This window comes from Andrena cerasifolii, chromosome 6, assembly GCF_050908995.1.
Source record: "Andrena cerasifolii isolate SP2316 chromosome 6, iyAndCera1_principal, whole genome shotgun sequence".
Taxonomy (NCBI): domain Eukaryota; kingdom Metazoa; phylum Arthropoda; class Insecta; order Hymenoptera; family Andrenidae; genus Andrena; species Andrena cerasifolii.
In genome coordinates, this window is record NC_135123.1 from 6,912,610 (window position 1) to 6,929,220 (window position 16,611).

General features: G+C 46.8%; 3 protein-coding genes and 1 long non-coding RNA gene across 8 annotated transcripts; 2 read left to right on the forward strand and 2 right to left on the reverse strand.

The window, feature by feature from the left end:
- Positions 1-206: 206 nt before the first annotated feature.
- LOC143370385 (uncharacterized) lies at positions 207-8,944 on the forward strand. 3 transcript variants are annotated; one of them, XM_076815435.1, is made up of 8 exons: positions 207-1,204; positions 1,349-1,545; positions 1,629-1,820; positions 1,893-2,147; positions 2,229-2,276; positions 2,354-8,478; positions 8,568-8,687; positions 8,757-8,944. In XM_076815435.1, the coding sequence occupies exons 1-8, from the start codon at positions 1,185-1,187 to the stop codon at positions 8,838-8,840; spliced, it is 7,041 nt and encodes a 2,346-aa protein (XP_076671550.1). In that variant the 5' UTR covers positions 207-1,184; the 3' UTR covers positions 8,841-8,944. The 3 variants fall into 3 exon arrangements, with proteins under 3 accessions (XP_076671550.1, XP_076671549.1, XP_076671548.1); XM_076815434.1 differs by having other exon boundaries at positions 207-863; positions 976-1,204; positions 8,568-8,944; XM_076815433.1 differs by having other exon boundaries at positions 8,568-8,944.
- Positions 8,945-8,962: 18 nt separating this feature from the next.
- On the reverse strand, positions 8,963-11,467 carry LOC143370387 (uncharacterized). Of its 3 annotated transcripts, none has more exons than XM_076815437.1 (6): positions 11,309-11,467; positions 11,186-11,231; positions 10,941-11,112; positions 10,771-10,857; positions 10,667-10,694; positions 8,963-10,597 (listed from the first exon to the last, which is right to left on the reverse strand). In XM_076815437.1, exons 1-6 carry the CDS (start codon positions 11,385-11,387, stop codon positions 9,165-9,167), a joined length of 1,845 nt encoding a protein of 614 aa, XP_076671552.1. In that variant the 5' UTR covers positions 11,388-11,467; the 3' UTR covers positions 8,963-9,164. The 3 variants fall into 3 exon arrangements, with proteins under 3 accessions (XP_076671552.1, XP_076671554.1, XP_076671551.1); XM_076815439.1 differs by having other exon boundaries at positions 8,963-10,348; positions 10,454-10,694; XM_076815436.1 differs by having other exon boundaries at positions 8,963-10,694.
- Positions 11,468-12,141: 674 nt separating this feature from the next.
- On the reverse strand, positions 12,142-12,844 carry LOC143370389 (uncharacterized). The gene is made up of 2 exons (XR_013085609.1): positions 12,727-12,844; positions 12,142-12,521 (listed from the first exon to the last, which is right to left on the reverse strand). It is a non-coding gene; the product is annotated as an uncharacterized LOC143370389 (long non-coding RNA).
- Arpc4 (Actin-related protein 2/3 complex, subunit 4) lies at positions 12,371-14,790 on the forward strand. Its single transcript, XM_076815440.1, has 4 exons — positions 12,371-12,512; positions 12,719-13,045; positions 13,131-13,301; positions 13,373-14,790. The coding sequence occupies exons 1-4, from the start codon at positions 12,510-12,512 to the stop codon at positions 13,376-13,378; spliced, it is 507 nt and encodes a 168-aa protein (XP_076671555.1). The 5' UTR covers positions 12,371-12,509; the 3' UTR covers positions 13,379-14,790.
- Positions 14,791-16,611: the final 1,821 nt, after the last annotated feature.

The following is a 16,611-nucleotide window of genomic DNA, read 5'->3' on the forward strand; positions in this document are numbered from 1 at the left end:
TTCACACTACTCGAGCTGTATCTGAAAGCAAGTAAACGTTGAAAGACTCTCTACTTCGCTTGAAACGTGAAAGAAACTTGAAGGGATATCTCAAGTGAAGTGAATAAACAGGTGTAAGTTGGTCTGCACTCGACAGACTTCTTTTTTTTTCTGCCGCTGAACACGTATTCCGTTTATTCCTTGCGAGTAGGAGTTAATTTTATTGTAAACTGGCTGACAGTGAAATATGCGGCCCTCGGCGTTGGCAAATAAACGGCAGCGCCCACGAAAACGCTCGAAATCCGCGCCAAACCGTTCGGTCAGGAGTGAAAGAAACGACACGTCGCGACGCCGGGGCCCAGCGTCTGGGTATTTTCGATGTAGCCTCGGGGGGAACGCCGCTCTCCAAAGTTTCGGAATATTCGCGGCGGCGGTGGTGTCTTGCCAGAGGCGGCAAGTAACGCGAAACTACGCTGCTTACTTTGTTGCCAACGGCGCGATGAGTGGTTTAGCCGTTCCCGTGAATCATGCTATGTAGATAGTGCAGCGTTCTTAGCCTGCGCTGCGTTAAGTAGCAACGGTTTCCTCCTTTTATCCCGTGTAATTTTAGAATTTTCTCTCGTCAGTTTGCATTGATGACGCTTTCAAGGCGTCCCGTGTTGACATTCTAATGCACCTCGCATCGCGTGCGACGCATCTCCGCTGCTATTTCGACGCAGCGGATCCATCGGGCTCGGTTGACATTGTGCAATCTACTGGCGCCTACCGTCAACAGAATACCGGGACGATGAGAGTGCAGCCCTGCAATTTTATTCACTGTCCGAGCTGATTGCGGAGAAGCTTTCCATTCTCGAACCTTCGATTTCGTTTCTGACAGTCCAACGGTAACGTAAGAAATCAGCAACTCGGTTAACATGCGCGGATAAAATCGCCCCGAGATTCCTGCAGTTTCGACGCTGGGTAAAAGGTGTGAAATTGATGGGGGAAAATCGATAGATGGCGGGCAGGTTCAAATGATTCTCGCGGCACTTGGGATCCATTGAAAGAGTTTTTATCTCGCGTGTTCTGCGATCGAACGAGCAGAGGAATCGAAATGTCAGGTCTTGGACGAGGATTTTCGATCGTGTGTAATGTTAGCCGCAAGTGACCAGTCTGCGCTTCTCGCAGCGCGTTCTACACGCCGAACGATGCCAAGGGGATAAATTATGCCTCGAAAGGAGAACACGTAAGTGTCCACCAGTTACCATTCTAACCTCCCGGTCAAGGGGAAGGATTTACCTTCCCGTGGATGAGAATGAGCGTGCTCGCTGTCGCGTCGAGTTCCCCTCGACCAGGAGCACAGCCGTGGCTAACGTGAACGTATTCCCAGCAAAGCGAAAACATGGGAGCGAGACAGAAGAAAACGTATGAACACATACTTCAAAACCCTGGCGGATCTGCTGCCGCCCACGCAAGAGGGCCGCAAGCGCAACAAAGTCGACATCCTGGTCCATGCCTCGAAGTACGTCAAAGACCTCCATAGCCGTATGGAGGAGTTGTTCTCCACGCATGCTTCGGAAGCGCACAGTAAGAAAGCTCGTACAACACTGTCTTTAAGAAGAACGCAAGCCATTCCGCCTCTTCACCTTTCCGTTTTTGCTTGCATGCAGAGGAAGAATTAACTCGTCTGAAAAAACTTGTAACTCAGCTCTTCTCGCGCACGCAGTTGCTATCCACGCTACTGCGAGAGGCTGGAATCACTGTGCCAGCGGAGCCGGCTCTTGAAAAGATATCTCCCTTAAAGTGGTCGAATAAGATTAACGGAGACAATACGGAGCCGTATTTCAGCTCGACGGAAGAAAGTAAGGGTGCCGGGGAGTCGTGCGATAGAGGGAGGAGATTTTTTTCTATATTTAAAGGGTGCTTGGTTTCAGTAAAAAGTTCTGAGAACAAGAGGGAAAAGTCTGTGGAACGTAAAGTGCCTTCTAAGAGGAAATCCGTAGCTTCTCCTCAGTTGTCCACCAAAAAGTTCGTAGAGAATAATGAGATTCCTAAAGATGTGGACAGCTTGATCGAGAATCAGGAGAATCAAGCGAACTGTGCGAATAGCAAGGATGATAATTCAGATGCGATAAGCAATACCTCAGAAACTGGGTCGAAAGAAGCAGAAAGTCACCAAACAGACACGAGTAAATATTTCTTCCGAGTTACTGTCCTGCTTCGTACGTATAACAAGGATTCGGTATTTGACTTGCAATTCTGTTAATTAGGTCCTGAGGTGGCAGTCACGTGCCCATTAAATAGCAAAACAAATAATGGTAGGTATTTGTAAGCCTTAAATAAGATTTTTGGACTGGTGTAGGCCCAGTCTTTGCATTTAATATCTTAATTTTAGCATTACAGAAATTGGATTCTCAGAAAAAGGTAAAGAAAAAAGTAAAGAAAAGGGATGGGAAAAAGGATGGGAAAAAGTCGGCGACACCATGTATAAATAATTCTGTGCCTAATCTGACTCCGAGCACTCTGATACTGTCTGGTGGTAAATTAATGCCTCTGGTAACTCCTATGACATCGAATATAATTGTAAATGCCCAACAGCAACCAGCGAATCCCATAATTCTTAGCAACTCCCAGCAGAATCAAATGATCGTCATGCAACCCTTAACGAACCGTGTACAAAACTCTGTCGTCTCCATCTGCAATCAGGCTTTAATTAACACGGTACAAAAAGTCACGCTGAACACGGTCCCGAGTATCCGCGCGAACGTGGTCATGGATTCGCAAAATTGGGCGTCGAACGTGAAGAATATAATTAACGCGACGAAAATCGGTGGTCACAAGAGTATTCTACCCAAAGGTAAAGAGGTCACGAAAACTACGATGACGTACAAAGTTCCTATCCCGGCGGTTCACAAGGAGAAGCTAGAAAAGACTAAAGAACAGGCGTGTAAAAAGGACGCGGAAGTTAAGTCCAAAGTTAGCAAAAATCAGGCAAAGAGTAGCAAAACTCAACAACCCGTGGAAGCAGTAGAGGAGAAAAATGAGAAAGAGAGAAGCGTGGAAAGTGTCGAAGATGCGAGTTCACCTCAGAAGGGATCGCTCAAGCGTTCTTCAAGTGCAGAAGCTAGATCTGCCGACAAACCTGCTGATAAGAAACGGAAGATAAACGAAAGTAACGAAAATACCGTTAAGGTAACTTCGGTACCTGTCTCGAGCGCGGACTTTGCTGCGACTTACAAGTCCATTGAAAATTTGAAGCACGTGATTGAGAAGATAGGGGAGGGTGAGGACGAAGATCAAGACGGAGGTGACACTCTTACTCGATCAAACGACAAGGAACCCTGCGCTGAATCAAATGTAGAAACTTCAGCCCCATTGTATACCACTAATGTTAATCACGAGGATGTCTCCGGTTCTTCGAAGTTAATTGAAACTTCAGTCTTGAAATCGGACACCGTGCAGTGCGAAACGAAAAAAGATCAGGACCCCCCGATTTCAGATACGGTATCGCCAGTCACCTTTTCAGAGGAGCATCTAAAACCTGTTGACGAAGTGGTGACAGTTTCTCCGGAAGCCGAGTTCGATATTCCTGTAGACAATGCGCTAGAAAAGCCGGGTAACGATTTAGACCGTCCCGCTTCAAAATCACCTCTGACGGAAGTCGAAGAAGCTGTTCAAGAGTCTGTGGGGTCTAAGAAGAGAAAAGAAGTATGTAACCTAGGCGCGGAATTCGACAACCTGCTACAAGTGACTTCCAAAGAGCCAGAAGCCATTGAAAGCACTGCGAACTTAGAAAGCAATAAGATCATTCTGAATCTTGACACAAACACCACGACTACGTTGAGGCCAGACTCTAGCAGGGTAGCTCAGGCATCAGAAAGTACAGCACAATCGTCGTCATCGTTGCTTCCAGTCAGCATAGTCGAGGACGAGTCGAAGTTAACGAAGACGCCGAAGGACGAGATTTCCAAAGCACCGTTGTCGTACAACACGGAGAACTCCTTCGTACCCATTGGTAATCGAGCCGATGGCCTTCACTCGGACCTCTCGAACGACATATTCGCTTCCCTTCAAGTTCCCTCTAGCTCGCACAACCCCGAGTCGATCTCCCCTACCGCGGCTTTCCTAATGGCGTTTCCGCTGGTGTCCTCGCTGAACGGCAAAACCGAAGTCCTGGATGAGGAGATGAAGGAGGACTTCAAGTATCATAGTCAGACACCGCCCATGCTTTTGCAGATTGGAGCACTGGAGCCCAACAGTTTCAAAATAAAGACATCATCCCCTTCGCATATAATTGCAGAAAAACGTTTGAAAGTAGCCTGCGAGGAGAAGAAGACCATAAATCCGCCCGTAAGCGAGTCAGCGACCTCGGAGATCATCGTTCCCGTGGAATGCAGCTCGACTGCCAAAGCTCTGCCCAAGGTGGTGAACGAGGAACCTTTAAGGGAGCCTTACAAAATAGTGCAAGGTGTGTTGACGTCCTCTTTGGAAAAGACCACTCCTTCGAACTCCTTCACACATGCAGCTTTATACTCTGTGGCAAGTGTGTCGGATACCGCTTCCATCAGTACTAACACAGAAGCAGCAGAAAATCGCCAAAGTCTCGCTAGTTTGCGAAACGCGATCACCAATACTACCAGTGAAAACGTGATCGCCTCCCAAATTGGGACCGTTTCTATCTCGAATAAGACAAGCCAGAACAGCTGTCCAATTCAGTCTTCGAGCTGTGATACCAGCGTCCGTTACTCTACGTCTCAGGACTTTCTGTCCAATTACTCGACCGTTGTCGATAACAGTCTCACCACTTTGCAACAGAGCTCGGCGGTTTGTAATAGTGGAACGATCCAGGAGACGAGTGCGCCTGTATTAGCGCAGAATGTAGCATCCAATGCGTCTCAGGCATCTTTGGCTTCTCACTTAGGTAACACTACGACGACTACGAACACTTCGCCGTTGCCTCTGCAGTCCATGCAGATGGATTACACGCCGCAGATGAAGGATAAAGACTCTCATAACTCTCGTGTTGCTTATGGGGTTCATGGTAAAGATCCTCTAGTTGATTCCAACATTGTACCTAACAATCGACTCAATTATACTGGACACGTAGACAGGGTTCTTCCTACATCGTCTCAAAGCATACAGCAGGATTACTCCATGCAGTCTAAGGATGTATCTCTTCCTATTCTTTCTTCCCAAGCTATGCAGACCGCTTACGATTCGCAGCCCAAAGACGCCCATGTTCTGTCTACGCAACAGAACAGTCATCAGACTTACACGGTCCACGAGAAAGAACACATTGTTCAAAACTCCCACAATGACTACTCTGTTGATCAGAGTAAGAGCTTGCCTCGAAAAGACGCTGTGTCATATCCGACGGGAACTGGGAACGCTTCCAACAGAAATCAAAGTTATCCTTCGAAGGACCCAATTGCGAACTCGTCTGAGAATCACTTCCAACGAAGCTACCCAAAGATGAACAAGGATAACGACTCTACTACCAGCAACATCGTAGATCCGGATGGGAAATTGAGCGATGGTTTGAGAGCGAAGCCTCAGGAAGCGCAGGATCACAGGCGAGACACGAGTTACGCGACAACGAAGAAGATCGATGTGGATCCATTCGCTCAGACGTTCTCGTATGAAGTGAAGGAGTCCATGAACACGCAAGTTGAGCAGAATGTACTGAGCCAGAGCGCTGATAATATGTTTCAAGGGAAGCGAAATGATACTCAGAATTATAGTTCATATTCTAACAAGGACATGAAGAAGATTAACGCGAGCTCCTCGACTAGTATGAACAGTAAACCTTTGATTCAAAGTGCCCCTGTTTCGCGTTACACCCAGCAGCCAACGTCTTTCGTTGCCACATCCAACTACGAGCAGAGCACCGTCACTGACAATCACGCGAAGTCAACGACCACCGTTGCTCACAACTCTTCCAACTTCAGTATTTTATCCTGGACTACGTTTTCACCCGTCGGCGGCAGTGGGAATAACAATGTGGTACAGTTTGAGCAAGGGCCCAATCAGACGGACAATACGGAGACAAAAACCATCTGCGAGAATTACAGCTACGTTCCTCTGCACAAGGAGAATGCAAACTTCTCCAACGTGTTAACGAACGACGTCTATTCGGCGAATTCGACAGTGGCTAATATTGATAAATCGAGGATGAAATCTGGAATGGAGCAGAAGCAAGCCTTCGTTGATCCCTCCAAAGCAAGAACCATTCAGGCAAATGTGCCTCCGTCTGGTAAGCAGAGTCGCATGCAAAGTCAGAGTCAAGCTTCGTCCGGCACTAATGACTACAACAAGTTTAGCACGGAGAATAAAAACAAATCCAAGTACGGAATGGAGTCAGAGTACATTCAAAACGAGTACCCGGCAATGGACCCGCAGCAGCAGCACGCGGCAAAGAGTCATCAGCCCATGCCCACGAAACAGGACAAGGCTGTCTACCCAATGTCCACGTACGATTCCCAAGTGAACTTCGATCTGCCCGAAGTTAGTAGCCAAATGAAGTACTCCGTAGAGACCTATGCCAGCTCGAACTTCAAGTATCCAGACAAGTCGCAGCAGCAGAATCAAAACAAGTATCAACCGTTGGTTCAGGGGCAGGTTCCTCCTCTCCAACACGACAGTGTTACGTATAACAACGACGGGAAGCACGGGCATCAGCATAATACAGCAAAGTCGAAGGTCAATCAGCAACAACATGCTATCAGGGCACCCGTGAACTGGATGATGACGCCCGAGATCAAGCATAACGCAAACATTGCCGACATCATTCTACCGCCTATTGGTAAGGAGCATGAATTTTGCCAGAACAACTTATTCACTCAGACCCCATCGTACAACCAAGGAACGCCGAATCAATTTTACAACAACTACGACGTCGCCGCTCACACTTTCCCTAATTTACCAGTTCTGCAAAGCGACCCGAAGAGGACTTCAGAGGTGTTTTACTCCGAGGAACAGCCGTTCCCCTGGTCCCCCACGAAAACCAGCGCTCATGTCGAGCAAACCCAGGCGGTTAAGGGTATAGATCAGCACATCGTTCCCTCCAGTCTTCCAACTCTGGTCGGTGACCTAGATCTAGGCACTAATATACCGGAGAAACAGAATTTCTTGTTCGGTCAGGTACCGGCCAGAGTTCCATCCGATCCGAGCAAAGATCCTATCAAGGACAAAGAAGGAACTGTTACGGGGCGTGATTTCCACACTGTGCTGAATAACCAGACTGTTCAGCATCCGGGGGCAGGGCCCTCGTTCCTCTCTGTGAGTCAGCTGGTGGAGCACGAGAAGGCTGAGAAGTCACATCAACAGCACCATCAGCAACATCATCACCATCACCACCACCACCATCATGCTCATCAGCATCAACAGCAGCAACAACAGCAACAGCAGCAGGCTAGGAAACACCAAAGGAAGAGTAATACTAGCCCTAGAGGAAACAGCAAACGGCAGATGGATATTCGAAAGCAAGCTTCAGGCAATGATCAGTTGCACCAGAGGCACGAAGAACAGAAATCATCTGCACACAGTTTCCCAGAACAGGGTTACCAGCAGCAGCAGCAGCAGCAACAGCAGCAACAGAAGTATCAACAGAATAATGTCCATTGGAGGAGCAGGAATTGCAAGAGCAATTACACCGCGGAAGCATTGATAGGAACTAATAACAGTGTCCATGATACGAATCAGGACAAGCACGCCTCTATAAAGTTTACCACCACTAATTATCCTCAGAACAAATTTCAGACTAGCTTGCCCACCGCAGACCCGGTCATGCCCATCAATTACTTCTCGAATACGGATGATGGAAGCGGCTATGGGCAAATGGTCAATCAGAACTTCAACTCGTATACGTATTCTTCCAACACAAACATCTATCCTACTTCTAACTTTATAACTAGCATATCAAACACTCCAACCAGCTATATGATGCCGCTACATGATAATACCGATTACATGGAAGCAAACGCCTTCCTCTTATCAAACGTGGCAGCCTCCTCAGCTGCCACTTCGTCGACCACGTCCACAGTGACAACTTCAACTTCCAATGTAAATACTAACACGAAGAATCATCAGCACTATGGGAAGCACCAGAATTGCGATAAGAGGACTTACTCCACGAACGCAAAGAAAGGGAAGAGAAAGGGTCTGGATGGAGCAATGCAGAATCTAGAGTTTCCTCTTTCGGGTATTAATTCACCCTTGGAGGATTACCATCATTCTACATTTTTGCCACCGCCCCCGCCACCGCACGCCAGCCCCCTTTATCAGAATCACCCTCAGGCAAACGTGTATACGAAAGCTGTGAATGGCTTACCACCGCCGCCACCGCCAGTGGCTGGCCCTCAGAGTATACCCACTGTAGCAACGGCTGGTTTCCCCATGAATCCTAACATGCCAAGAGGGGGAATAGTTTCGAGCAACCCTATGACCATGAGTCATCATCCCTCGGGCACTAGTCTCACCAATTTCAACTTGAGTACTATATTTCCCGAGATGAACGATAAAGTACGTAGATCCTCTGATTACTCTACCTCTCCTGTACTCGTATCATCTGTAATGTAGATCGCTAGGTAATCATTGGACCTGTTCATTAGGTTACGGGATACAAACCGCCGAATGGTATACCCCCTGGCTTATCACAGCCAACGAACCAGACCACGGCTTATGCACAGAGAACCAATTATCCGACGAACCCTCTCTGCCATTTGCCACAGGTTTGTTTCACGGAGAAAGAAATTAATGTCGACCTTAAGTTGATATTAAAGAACAAATACCATCTTCAGGTGTCGGAAGGAAGTCAATTTGGCAATAGCGTTCCTCCTCCCCCTCCGCCTCCTCCTGGCGTAATACATTACAAGAATGTATGATAAAGTAAGTACAAATGAGGGAACGCCTCATTGGCCAATCGACAATTGTACATATGTAAATAGCCTGTGTAATTGATTAAATTAAAGGAGACGTTGGAAGTGAATTAACGGTAACGCATGGCAATGTATATCCTAGTCTTTATTGTGTACTTTCGTTATAAATTTAAGACAACTTCATTAAGTTCTATATAAAACAGAAACATAGATAACTATATTATTATTTATCGTCACTAGATCTGGTGAGATTTATCTTAATTCGTAGCATGCACGAGGAGCACGTATATCACAGCATATATTTTCTATTGAACATCTCTGGAGACCGAGTTACCTCAATTCTTTGATAGGCGGTTTCAACGGAATCTTACCAAAGATGAACCTCTCCGACAAATACATGCTCTTTTCATCCTGTGTTAGTTGACCCTCTATCGAGTAAACACTGTCATCGATTACAGCCACTGTCATAATGGAACTGAACGGCGATTTTCCAAACGGTCCGCCCGAGGACACTGTGACTGTACTGGCCACCTGGGTTTGCGCGAAATTGCCAAACGGCGAGGTAGTGTGCTGAGCCCTGGGCGCGAACGGGTTCGCAGTTGTGGTCGTAGCCGTGGTGCTCGTGGCAGCGAACGGTGCTCCTTTTGTGTCGCTGAACGTAGATGTCGCGAACGGGGTTGTCGTAGCGGTAGGTGTCCCAAAAGTCATTCCTGCACTCGTGGTGCCGAATGGCATACTAGAAGATGTGACAGTAGTACCAAACGTTTCGCCGCTGGTCCCCGTCGTTATTCCAAAGGTGGGTCTCGAGAACGGACCGGCAGTCGAGGGGGTGGCTTCAAACTGTGATGTTGCAGTGGCGAACGAACTGCTAGTCGTAGGCGTGGCTGTACCAAATAGAGGTGCGTTGGACGTTGATATAGTAGGTGCGGTGCTCTGGGCAGTTCCAAATATGTTCACATTGGGCGCGGGTACGTTAACGCCGAATGCATTTGCGGGTTGGACAGCAGCGGAACTAAAAGTGGGTGTCGTGGTGTTGGGTCCGCCAAAGATGTTGTTGCCGGGGCCTCCGAACGTCGGTTGTTCGCCGAATATCGATCCCTGCGCGTTTCCAAAGTTCGCTCCGCCGCCGAAAACGGGCGCTCCTCCAAAAGCAGGTACTGTCTTGGACTGCGAGAATATCCCCGAACTGAACGTTCCCGGTGCCGGAGTTGTTCCAAAGATGGGATTCGTAGTCTGTAAAGTCGTGGAACCACCGAACGGATTAGCGGTGGACGTTTTAGCTCCCCCGAATAAGGATGTATTAGATTGAGTAGTAGAACCGCCGCTAAATAATGAAGGAGCGGGTGTCGCCCCGCTACTAAATACTGATGTCGTCGATTGTGATGTTTGAGGCCTGGCGAACACATTATTCACTTGGGCGTTTGTCGCAAACACGCTGGGCTGGCCGAACACGGATTGCGGCGATCCTCCTCCGAAAATCGAGCTACTCGTTCCGAAAGTCTGTGCACTTTGCCCTGTATTGAATGTAGAAGTATTAGAATTAGTGCCACCAAATATAGAGCTAGTGCTCGTCGCGCTGCCAAAGCTCCCTAAATTGCTGGCAAAATTGGGGGTCCCACCAAATACAGGATTGGAACCGGTGGCGGGCCTTCCAAATATCGAAGCGTTACTCTGAGATGCGAAACCTCCACTGAATGGGTTGCTTTGGTTTCCGAATGTTTTATTCCCGAACACATTGGAGGCCGAGGTACTGACAGGGTGCCCTAGTTGAGGAGTTGCAAATGAAAAATTGGATGTTTTCCGAGTTGTATTTCCACCCGTAGTTATTTTACCTTTCTGACTCGCTCCCTGAAGTTCTTTCTGAAAAAAAAGATAATCAATACGCGACCAGGTTCTTGAAAAGCTGAACGAACAATCATCGGTATATTTCACTCACAAGCATCGCTATCGTTTCGTGAGTAGGGTTCTTCAAGGCATCGCGTTTCGCCTTCATATCTTGACACAGCTGTTGGAAATGTAGTTTCTGGACAGAAGGGAATAGGATAGAGTAGTTTACACGCGTTCATGATTTAGTATATATATAAAGTAAGAGTTAAGTATACAGACTGCTTGCTCAACCATCCCATTCTTCTGAGCTTGATACATCTCCCATCGTACTTCCTCTGGAGATAGATCGTCCATGCCAGGGATGCATGGCCTCTGCTTGAGCGGAGCGAAACACGACAACAACCACTGACCACCTCTTTCGGCGCTGAGTACTTCCTTTGCCACAGCAACCCTTGTTTCCATAGACAAAAATTAAGTACTCTAAAATCCAAAGGAAAACAGTTTCACAGTGTCACTATACTCACGCCGTGTATTCCTCCTCATTGTAAGACTCAACCTTAGCACTGGGTCCTACGAATTGAACAGTATTAATGTAAAGAATAAACGTAACATTCAAAATTTTTTGACACCATAGATTTTTATCTAACCGAAAGTATTTATATGCTCGAGTTGGCAATATTGTCCAAAGCGGCAATTGCCTTGTCGATAGTATTTACAAATAACCATCGCATCCGCAATCAATCACGTTCGCGCGTGTTGCCAAACTGCACAAAACTGCATTTCCTGGTAAATGACCGTACGAAGAAATACTGACTTCGCTTAGAAATACTGAATACGCTTCCCGTGAGTCGCACCAGAGTGCGCGGTAATGTAGAACATTTTCAAATTACGCGCTACAACTCGATAGAAGACGGTTGCTTTCGACAGAGTGAATAGAGAGTGTGAAATTAAAGTTCCTTATAAAAGGTCTCAGGGAGTCGACTTAAAACGTGCGCAAATACAGCCCATTTGTACTTAGCAGGGCTGAGACTTCACGAATTTCGCTGCAAGTTCTTATTACCAACAAAACCAGTTATAAGTGAAAGCCTTTTGAGACACTTTAGTCTATATTCTTGAATATTACTCCCGAATATCGATTCTACTTCTTCTTCAACATCTTTCATAAAGTATTTCGCATTTTTCTTTGGCAAACAGTAGGAGTTCTCCTTTTATAATGCAATTCATGAATTCTTGCGATAAATGGCGCAAATTATATTTAAAAGGAGCATTCCTTTTTGGTCTAGTGCCTCGGGCAAGCATCACGTGATAGTTCAGCACATTTCAATTTGCAAATTTATATCTGCGGTAGAAAGGAACGATAGGCGGTAATTAATAAAGAGTGGAAATTTCCGTGGGAATTAAACGGTAATACCGTTTCTCGTGGTTAGTTAGCGAAGATTTCTCCTCGCTCGCGTAGAACGGAATTTGCCAATCGCGGCGGTTTAATTCATTTCGTTACGCACGCTGCTGGAATGCAGACGTAAAGGGACAGATCGTGATCATTTTATCGCAGGATGCGTTCTGATTTCGTTCAGATCCGTTGACGATCGTTGTCCGTTCCTATCAGTTGCTGTGCATCGAAAAGAGAGAGGAAAGAACGATCCTCGTTATCAGTGAACTCCGGAACACGCCCCACGCCGTTGAAATTAAACCGGCCGAACCCAACCCCCCTTTGATATGCACAGAACGTAATGTGTCATTCCTCACGTGTCCTCGTGAACATTTCGTAGAGAGATCGAACCGTCGGAAGGAGCACGACGCTGCTAGGTTTCGACAGGGACGAGAGATTTTTCGTAGCATCCTCGCAAAATGGTAAAGTACCTATTATCGTTCCGCGAGATATAGGTTATGGTGAGTCGTTTCCTTCGAGACGAACGAATTCCTTATCAGTCAGACAGGATGTCCGTGTAACGAGTCTCTGTCTACCATTTCGTATTTCGTGTGCTTCTACAATTTGAGTGGTGGCGAAATAATGATCGTTTGGAACCAATTGTGAGTTTGAACCGTTCTTGTTTCAGTCGGGCACGTTGAAGCCTTACCTGACAGCAGTAAGGCGAACGCTTACCGCCGCGTTGTGCCTGGAGAACTTCTGGTCCCAGATCGTCGAGAAGCACAACAAGCCCGAGGTGGAAGTGACAGCCAGTAAGGAGCTCCTTTTGACGCCGATATTGATAAGTAGGAACGACAAGGAGAAGGTGCTGATCGAGTCCAGTATAAACAGTATAAGAATAAGCATCGCCGTCAAACAGGCGGACGATCTGGAGAAAATTCTGTGTCACAATTTCACGAGATTCATGACCGTGAGAGCGGAGCACTTCATCATTCTCAGGAGGAAGCCAGTGGAGGTATATGCCGTTTAAGTTCATAGGAGTATCGTCGGGAGAGAAGGTGAACGCGAACGGGATCATTGATATTAGAATTCTTTTACAGGGTTATGATATTAGTTTCCTAATCACAAACATCCATGTAGAACAAATGTACAAACACAAAATCGTAGACTTTATCATCCACTTCATGGAAGAGATCGACAGAGAGATCAGCGAGATGAAACTGTCGGTGAACGCCAGGGCTCGCATATGCGCGGAAGAGTTTTTGAAAAGGGTTAGTATACAGAATGTATTGTATTAATGTTAACGCTGCGCTAGATGGTTAAAGAAGACTTATCCTTTCAGTTTTAATTCCTGGGACACAGCGTGTTACCAACATAGCAATAATTGCAAACGCCAGGTCGCTAAAAGTAACAGTGCCCGTAAACTAAGCTGGTTAACGCAGTTAGAATTATTTTACGGATAACATCCTACCCTAACCGAAACCGGCCCTCTATCCGAACGCCAATCCCTGCTGTTCTCCGGCTACGAAATCCATTAAATAAAGTTCTCCATTAATCGGTGTTACCTCCAGCTGTCTAATGAATAACAAGTCTGACGTACAAGTAAGTACCATATGGTATTCATTTAACTGATCGCCGCGAACCATTGTCGATGCTAGGGTCGGAAGGTCCTTCCCTTTCTCGTAAAGGAGGAAACGAGTCGCGAACTGGCATCCACTCAAAAAGCGTCGTTCTAAAACTAATTTTAATGTTCCGAAGTCTGGGGTATAAATATCGAATATTACGAAACTGTGAAAACCACTTTATAAACTTTACACGCGACGAAGTTAGTTCTCTGGTAGGGATATCGTTATCGAGGTAGACCTTTTTCGAGTCTAAACAGACTTTTTCGATCATGCAATCGTACGAATTTTACATAATCTGCCCATAGTGTACCTTTTTTACGATCACACCACTAACGATACAGATTTTTGTAAGCGAAGGTACTTCACTGATTCGTTGAACGATACTTATAATTTAACAATACCATCGCGCACCGTCGCAACTAAGCTCAGCGGAATAGCTGAGCGACGATGCGGTACGAGGCGGGGTAATAGGAAAGATTATTTTGTCGGGTACTGGGGATTTTTGAGGGACATTCCTAATCGTGAAGCCATCGGTTACATTGTGCATTGTTATCAACACTAGTAACTACACCGCAATTGACGTCCACCGACACTGGTATATATTCTAATGTGTTGAACAACTGCCAAACACTATTTAGCGTAGCGGAGCGATCGAGGGACTGTAATTACAATTGTCTTAATCACTACGGTTAGCGCTAAGAAGTTCTGAGGTACTCTTTATTGTAGTTACGAGGGAAGTTGTATCTTTATTGCGGTATCGTATATTTATGGTGGACAGCGCGTCAGGCGTGGACACTTTGTTCGAATCTTTTCAATGACTCCCATCGAGGCTCAGGTTTTTAGAACACGGCGGGATGGTTTTGCACCGCGATTTCTCTGGTTTACAGTTTCGACAGGTAACGTTGTGTTCGCGTGTTCTCCTTTTAACACGGTCGTTTTGGCAGACGCTTAACTCGATACTCCGTGGCGTCGCGCGCTTAGACCAGCCGCGGGCAGCGAGAGAGGGTGGTGTGTATGCGCGAAGCGTGCAATTTCATTTGCATTTACTAAAGTTCTATTTATCTTACGAATCATTGTAACCATATGATTTAATACTAATGTAAATATAAATAAACAAGAAGAATCATCGACAGGGCACAGCTGCACCTTTGGAATCCTCAAGGTGGCGTATACTATGGAGTGTTTGATCGAAGAATGCTTTTAGTTGTGCGTGATAGTTTTAAGTTCTTAGATACTACGTCATCAGAGTAGACATCATTAGAGGAGAACTCATTTTCCTTCGAAGGTGTTTTCAAGTTTTAGTTTAGCTTTCTCAAAGAAACCTGTTATTATTTCACGAATGCGTTGCCCAAGTATGGCGACACTTCTCAGCCAGCTGCTGCAAATCCGAATTCAGATCTCGAGGGTCCAAGATTCCCCCGTTTCCTTGTAACCCACTCTCTGGAGCGCCTTTACGCCTGCAACACGCAGAGCGCAAAGGCCGCCTCGAGTCACGGGTATCCGTCACGTTCATGATTCCTCTTTCCATCGGAGAAGGGTAGCCCGACAGAGGCCAGTCGCTCAGCGATTCGCGATGCCATTCACCAGTGGCAGTTCGCGAGTTTTCCAGCCACGAGGCATCGCGACGGCTCCTCGCGTGCTGCGATCGGTTCGCTCGTGTCCCGGTGCAGTTTCCACCAAGAGCAGTGAGACTCCCCGTCGCGCAAAGTGGATCTACATACTCTAGACGTTAACGAATATACACGTCCAACCATCGTCAGTGATCGATGGATCCCTCCCGTAGAAATAGTTCAAGTAATCTGTAACTCCGGTAGATCATTGAATCCTAGGGATTCCGCGTCCGGGATCGCCAAAAGCCTCGCGAGGAATCGCCCGGCAAAAGGGTTACCCGCGAAGAACGGGGGGAGCAGGAGGCAGAGAAACTGCGAGCGGAATCCTCGCAGAGAAAGTTTTAAGCTCGTCGTCTCGCGGCCAGTTACCAACTTTCCCCGGTTGAGCCCCACCACAGAGGGGTAGTTTCAAGGGGTCCGCGTAATCTCGTTTGCGGCGCTCGCGATTTCGAGATTACCGCGACCCGGCGCGCGCCATTTTCCAGGGAAAAGCTCGCGAGGAAGATTGTTGACAAACTTCGGCGGCGAGGGGGTGCCGTTTCTCCACCCTCCCCTCGGAGGCTGCTCGTAACGGGGATTTTAGCGTCGCTGATCCGCCGAGAAACGTCATCCTCCGCCGGTGGAAAGGGAGAAACTCGGTTGTTAGCGCAGACCTTTGGAGGCCCATAGAGCTAATTCCTAACGAGCGACCAAAAATACACGGGCAGAGAGGGACTGGCTGTAGATAGCCGACGAGGAAGTGGCAGGTAGACGGCAACGAGCCGGATAAATGGAAGCTTACGATTAGCGCGCGAGTTTTCCTCGCTTCGACTGCTCTTTCTTCTCTACCACCCCTCCCCGCTCTGCATTCACCCTTACCCGTGACTTTATCTAGAGACGCGGTAGCGTCTCGACGCCAAGTACATGTTTCGACACCCTGTATATGTCGCACGGCTAATCCAACCTTACCTGAAACTTATTTCATTGATATCTAATCACGCCTGCAATATTTTCTAAATTTAAAGGCACTTTTCTTATGTAAACCGCATATGAGCTTTCGAATAAGACCAATTTCAATAACATCGGTCCGCGCATGACAGAGATATCGTAATGTAGTCTCATAGATCAGTCGGAAACGGTAAGATTTTTCTCCTGATTCTTCTTCTTCTTCTTCTCCAGTCAAAATTTTCGTCAATATGATACGTATACACGTTACACGCACACTTTCAGCCAAAAAGAAACTAACACATGTTTCGTTCGTCAATCGCTATCTTCGGTATGCAATCCACTCCAAATTTTGACTGCTTACCGTCAAGTTATAACCAATTTATAAACGTGTTTTTACAAATATGTATCGTTGTACCATT

Excerpts from the sequence above, each read along its gene's own strand:
- LOC143370385 (XM_076815433.1), top strand. The coding sequence starts at position 1,185 with ATGCCTCGAAAGGAGAACAC. Across the intron at positions 1,546-1,628 it reads GCATGCTTCGGAAGCGCACA|AGGAAGAATTAACTCGTCTG; the intron begins GTAAGAAAGCTC and ends GCTTGCATGCAG. Across the intron at positions 2,277-2,353 it reads AAATAGCAAAACAAATAATG|CATTACAGAAATTGGATTCT; the intron begins GTAGGTATTTGT and ends TCTTAATTTTAG.
- LOC143370387 (XM_076815436.1), bottom strand. The coding sequence starts at position 11,387 with ATGGTTATTTGTAAATACTATCGACAAGGCAATTGCCGCTTTGGACAA. Across the intron at positions 10,858-10,940 it reads ATGGGATGGTTGAGCAAGCA|AAACTACATTTCCAACAGCT; the intron begins GTCTGTATACTT and ends CCTTCTGTCCAG. Across the intron at positions 10,695-10,770 it reads ACGAAACGATAGCGATGCTT|AAAGAACTTCAGGGAGCGAG; the intron begins GTGAGTGAAATA and ends CTTTTTTTTCAG.
- Arpc4 (XM_076815440.1), top strand. Across the intron at positions 13,046-13,130 it reads TCAGGAGGAAGCCAGTGGAG|GGTTATGATATTAGTTTCCT; the intron begins GTATATGCCGTT and ends ATTCTTTTACAG.